We start from the raw sequence: 5,045 nt of genomic DNA on the forward strand, positions 1-5,045 counted from the left end.
GTTCTGGAGAACAGAACATTTTTACAGTCTTTGGTATAAAAAGGTTTAACTTGTGTTTGTTTAAAGCTTATAATTTAAATTGTAAATTAAAATTAAAATTGAAAAAAGTAAAAAAAAAAAAAGATTTGAATGAAAATGTCATTTTGAATTAAAATATTTACAACTCTGGGTGATTTTTTTAAACCTCTACGTCACGGCGCTTCCGGGTGACGTCATCACTCCGCGGCAGCTCCAGGACTAGCTAGTACAGCGAGGTTACCCAGCGCGGCTGACGTCGGGATTACCTGGCGGTTTTTCACCTGATTCCCGGAGACACCAGGTAGGAACCACCCGCCGCTGTGTTTCCGGCTCTGAACCGGAACCAGAACCGTTTTAGTTTGACGGCAGAACCAGAATTTGATGGGACCGTTAGCTTTTTGGGCGATAGCACTGTGAGCTGGCGTTCGCGCCGAACTCCACCTAAAAACAATAAAAACTCCGTGGGACAGAAAACCGCGACGAATTACGAACCCATTTTGTCCTCCGGTTCAGACATCTGGACCTGCTGCTCGGTTCGGCGCGTATTAGATGGCTCTGGAAGCTTTCAGATGTTCACATCTAGAGGCTCCAGTTTATAGAAGAAAGTTAGCCAACATGGAAACTGGGTCTGGCTCCGAACCGAACTCCTTCAGAAGCGAAACACCTGCAGGTGTCGGTTCTGGTTCAGCTCAGAGCCAGCAGCTGGGTTCTGGATCATTAGCTGGGACCAGATGCTGATCCCGGGCCCGGTGGTGCCAGAACATTCTTACGGCTAATCCCGGTTCGATGTGCGTGACGTGGAGCCCACTCAGAAGAACCACGGAAACAGAAAGAATATCAAATAAACCCACCGAGAGGCAGAGACCTGATGAAACATCCGCTTTTAAAACCCAGCAGACTGAGCGCCTTAGTGCCTTGCTCTGAGGCACATCAACGTAAAGCTGGAATCAAACCCACAACCTTTCAGTTGGAAGATGATTTTTCTCCCCACTGATCTGCCGTGATTCTCCTTTAGATTAAATTTGTTTTGGCATTATTATATTGCTGGGTTTCAGATGACGTAGCACCGACGTCACCCAATGCAGATGGAGGGCCGGAAGTAAATTCAGCCCATTTATTTCTGTTGATCCAGCATCAAAATGCCTGAAATCTGAGTCCTGTACGGTTGTTCCAACCGTTCCAATAGTGAGAYGAATGTTATTTTCGTGTTTTGAAGGTAGTTGGKCACAAGGRWGSTAATTTTAAAAAACTTACTGAAAAAAGAGGAGAAAAGTGGATCAACAAYCTACAGCTAAAAACAGGAGGTGCAGAAACTAACAATGCCAGTTTGCAGCGCCACTTTCTAACAGGTAACGATCGCATYRTTTAAATTTTCAGATGTTTTATTGGACAGTTGCTTAGAAAGACAAGCGTTCATATGTAAGGTAGATATATTATTTTTATGCCTGGTTGTCCTCTGAGTGATAATGCTGTTAGCAGCTAGCTCAGTGCAAGTCACGGACAGAAAATATGACGTTTATTCAGTGGGACTTTCATACTAAAAAAAAAAAGCTAAATAAATTAAATATAACCTGCCAGCCATTCAGTGAGCTGTTACTGTTCCAGACCCGAAAAGACCCGAACTCTGAGTTTCTGTAGATCGGAGCGAATCGTTGACCTGAATCCAGCAGCGACTCAACATTAACGTACAAATCCAGCATGAATTTGGTTTACAGAAGCTAAATAAATGATTTACCAGGAGATTAAAGCTCATAAAATAACATGGTTAGCTCGTTGTTAGCATAGCATCGTTATCGTAGACTAATTACTTAAATAGCACAACTCGCTACTCACCCGGCAGAAACAAGTCACATCCATCTAAAGCTGCTTTTGATCCCAAATGTTTGACCCAAAATGAAACTAAATGATTGATTCTCCAGGCTTTTTAAAACTTTCTTCTGGCTCGTCTTATAAAATGAACTCTGCAGCTCCTGGTAGTTAGTTATGTGTTTCGCCTCGATGCCGGTAAATCCTCAAGATTATTAGAGAAATCTTTTTTACCGAGATAATAGATCATATTCTAAATATACGCCTATTTTTTCAAGATGCCTCGTCTGTTCCAGCCTATTTAGGGCGTTAGCTACTGGTTGTGATCCATTTTGCTTTGGGTTTTGAGCCGGAGAAATCCACTTCCGGACCTCCATCTGAATTTCGCACGTCATCCGGGTCACGCGACTGAAACCCAGCAGTGATGACGTCACTTGTGATGTAGGTTGAGTACTGAAGCGTTTAAAGACAGAACACGGTAGTGAGTCCTTGATTAAATGTTCTGTGTTTTTTATGGTCACTTGATTTCCCATCAGGCTTAGCTTCAGGGATCCTCATCTACCGGAGGCCCCGCCCACACAGAAACACTGCTGTAGTTACGCCCCCTCTCCTGTAGGTGGTGCTAAACATAACCAGGAAATTAAATATCATCAAAGTTTCTTCAGAGTCGTTGAAGGTGATCTCCTGTAGAGGAATCTGTCTCTGACATGTTCGGGTTGGTTCATGACCCTGACATGTCAGAGTTCATGTCTCTGACATGTTCGGGTTAGTTCATGACCCTGACATGNGTTCATGACCCTGACATGTCAGAGTTCATGTCTCTGACATGTTCGGGTTAGTTCATGACCCTGACATGAACTAACCCGTCAGTCACGTGAAAACGGAGATGAATTTCTGCAGCTGCTAATCCGCCTGCTATGCTCTGGTCAGGAAGTCAGGCAGAAAGCGCAGGTCAGATCCTTTCTTGAATTTTCTTCAGCTGCAGCTCCAACGTGGAGTCTGTGATCGTTTCTCTGTTTGGGGTCAAAGGTCAGGTTAGAGGTTGGGCTAGCAAGGCAGCATTTACAAAACCCTCTGCTGTTTCCATGGAGACATGTTCCCGTTTGGATCAGCTCGATCCACACCAGTGAACTAACCCGTTAGTCATGTGATGAAGGCGCGTCCTCTGTCCCCTGTCCAGGTGTCCCCCCCACAGAGCGTCCACCATGACGGACAGCAAGCGCCTCGCCTTCTCCATCATCCAGTTCCTCCATGACCAGCTGCAGGCCGGAGACCTGACCTCCGACGCCCAGGAGAGCCTGGAGGGTGAGTCCTGAGCACAGCTGGAACCGGGTCCAGACCGGTTCTGCTCGGGTTCTGCTGCCTGACATCTCCTTGTTGTCTTCTAGTTGCTGTCCAATGTCTGGAGACGGCTTTTGACGTTTCCACGGACGACCAGAGTCTGGCTGTTCCCATGACGCTACCAGAGATCTTCGCCTCGGCCACGGCCAAGGTCAGTTCCTGCTGCCGGAGAAGTCCAGAGGAACCTGATGGTTCTGATGGTTCTGTGTCTTCCAGTTCCCAGCCGAGTCCCACGCCAACAACAACACGGCGCCCAGTTCTTCAACAGAAGAGCAGAAAGCCGAGGCGGAGCGGCTGAAAACTGACGGTGGGTTGAGGTTCAGATGGCGGTTCTGGTTCTGGAGGATCTGTCTCATGCGGATCTGTTTTGTGTTTTCTGCTCTGCAGGGAACGACCAGATGAAGGTGGAAAACTTTGCAGCAGCCGTGGAGTTCTACTCCAAGGCCATCGCCCTGAACCCTCAGAACGCCGTCTACTACTGCAACAGGTGGGCCAGAACCCGGTCCGGCCAGAACTCCAGCCGCCCGGTTCTGACCCATGTCCTGCTGTGGTTTCAGGGCTGCGGCGTACAGCAAGCTGGGGAACTACGCCGGCGCCGTGCAGGACTGTGAACGGGCCATCAGGATCGACCCAAACTACAGCAAGGCGTACGGCCGGATGGGGTGAGACCAACACAAACATCTGAACTGATATTAAGATTTAAAGGATAGTTTACTTTGTAAAAGTGCAAAAACTAAATCTCATGACAACAATCTGATGCTGAGGTGAATCTTTCTGTTGGAGCTCGGTTTACATAACGACCAATTATCCCTGATTGGTTTTAAGTCTGAATAGTGAAGCCCCGCCCCTTTTCCCAGGTTCCACCAAACCTGTGTTCAGACTCTGAGTGGTTCTGATATGTTAGCAGTGAGTTATTTTCCACCGGAGGACGGCCATAGTCACCTTTAAAAGTAAAGTATATTTAACGAAAAATGACCTAAAATTGACGATAAGTGTTTGTATCCTTAACTCAATATCCGTTGGGTACAAAATTATTTCTTGTATTAGTTTTATTTGTTCAATAATGTCAGCAGTTTGGGCCAAATTTAGACTTTCTGCTGATTTATTCAGTTGAATATTATTGAGGAATAACAACTGTCTGTGATTGGCTGGGTTTGTGGCTCATTTATATAAACTTGATCCAGTTTCTCTGCCATGTTTCTTCCTCCTGACTCTCTCTGGTTCTGGTTCTGGTGTCAGTTTGGCGCTGGCCAGCCTCAATAAGCACACGGAGGCAGTGGGTTACTACAGGAAGGCTCTGGAGCTCGACCCGGATAACGACACCTACAAAACCAACATGAAGATCGCCGAGGAGAAGATGGACACGTCCAGCCCGGTAAGAGGAACCGGACCGGGTCCGACCTGGGCCGGTTCTGTCTCCGCTTCATTCTTCTTCTTCTTCTTCTGTTTCAGTCGGCGGCGGGTCTGGGAGGAATCGACCTGGCTGGGTTGCTTAGCAACCCCGGCTTCATGAACATGGTGAGCTCTGACGTAAAGAAATGATCACCTGACCGTCTGCATGCATGAGAGCAGGACGACCATACTGGGTCAGCTGGTTCTGGCCGGGTTTCTGGGGAGATCTGAAAAACAAGACGAGTTCAGCCATTTTGGGAAACGTCTGAATTATTCCTGGAAACGATTCTATGTGCTAGAATAATGTGACACACAGACCCGTTTCTGTGACTGCCTCTAGTCCAGAGGAGGGCCTGGAGCCGGGCCTGGAGCCGGGCCTGGAGGGCTGGAGCCGGGCCTGGAAGCCTGGAGCCGGGCCTGGAAGCCTGGAGTTGGCCTGGAGGGCCTGGAGACCTGGACTCCTGCTACTTTTAGATGTGTCTCCACTT

The 5,045-nt window shown here is 47.6% G+C and overlaps 1 protein-coding gene across 3 annotated transcripts in view; it reads left to right on the forward strand.

The window, feature by feature from the left end:
• The first annotated feature begins 207 nt into the window (after positions 1 to 207).
• Positions 208 to 5,045, forward strand: part of sgta (small glutamine rich tetratricopeptide repeat co-chaperone alpha) — a 7,856-nt gene continuing 3,018 nt past the window's right edge. For all 3 annotated transcript variants that reach the window (XM_008406444.2, XM_008406446.2, XM_008406445.2), the window contains exons 1-8: positions 208 to 319; positions 3,005 to 3,129; positions 3,213 to 3,316; positions 3,382 to 3,472; positions 3,553 to 3,652; positions 3,723 to 3,827; positions 4,405 to 4,540; positions 4,618 to 4,683. In XM_008406444.2, the coding sequence (XP_008404666.1) occupies positions 3,030 to 3,129; positions 3,213 to 3,316; positions 3,382 to 3,472; positions 3,553 to 3,652; positions 3,723 to 3,827; positions 4,405 to 4,540; positions 4,618 to 4,683 (702 nt within the window). In that variant the 5' untranslated portion in view covers positions 208 to 319; positions 3,005 to 3,029. The remainder of the gene's footprint in view (positions 320 to 3,004; positions 3,130 to 3,212; positions 3,317 to 3,381; positions 3,473 to 3,552; positions 3,653 to 3,722; positions 3,828 to 4,404; positions 4,541 to 4,617; positions 4,684 to 5,045) is intronic.

Source organism: Poecilia reticulata, linkage group LG4 (assembly GCF_000633615.1).
Source record: "Poecilia reticulata strain Guanapo linkage group LG4, Guppy_female_1.0+MT, whole genome shotgun sequence".
In the NCBI taxonomy this organism is placed as follows: Eukaryota; Metazoa; Chordata; class Actinopteri; order Cyprinodontiformes; family Poeciliidae; genus Poecilia; species Poecilia reticulata.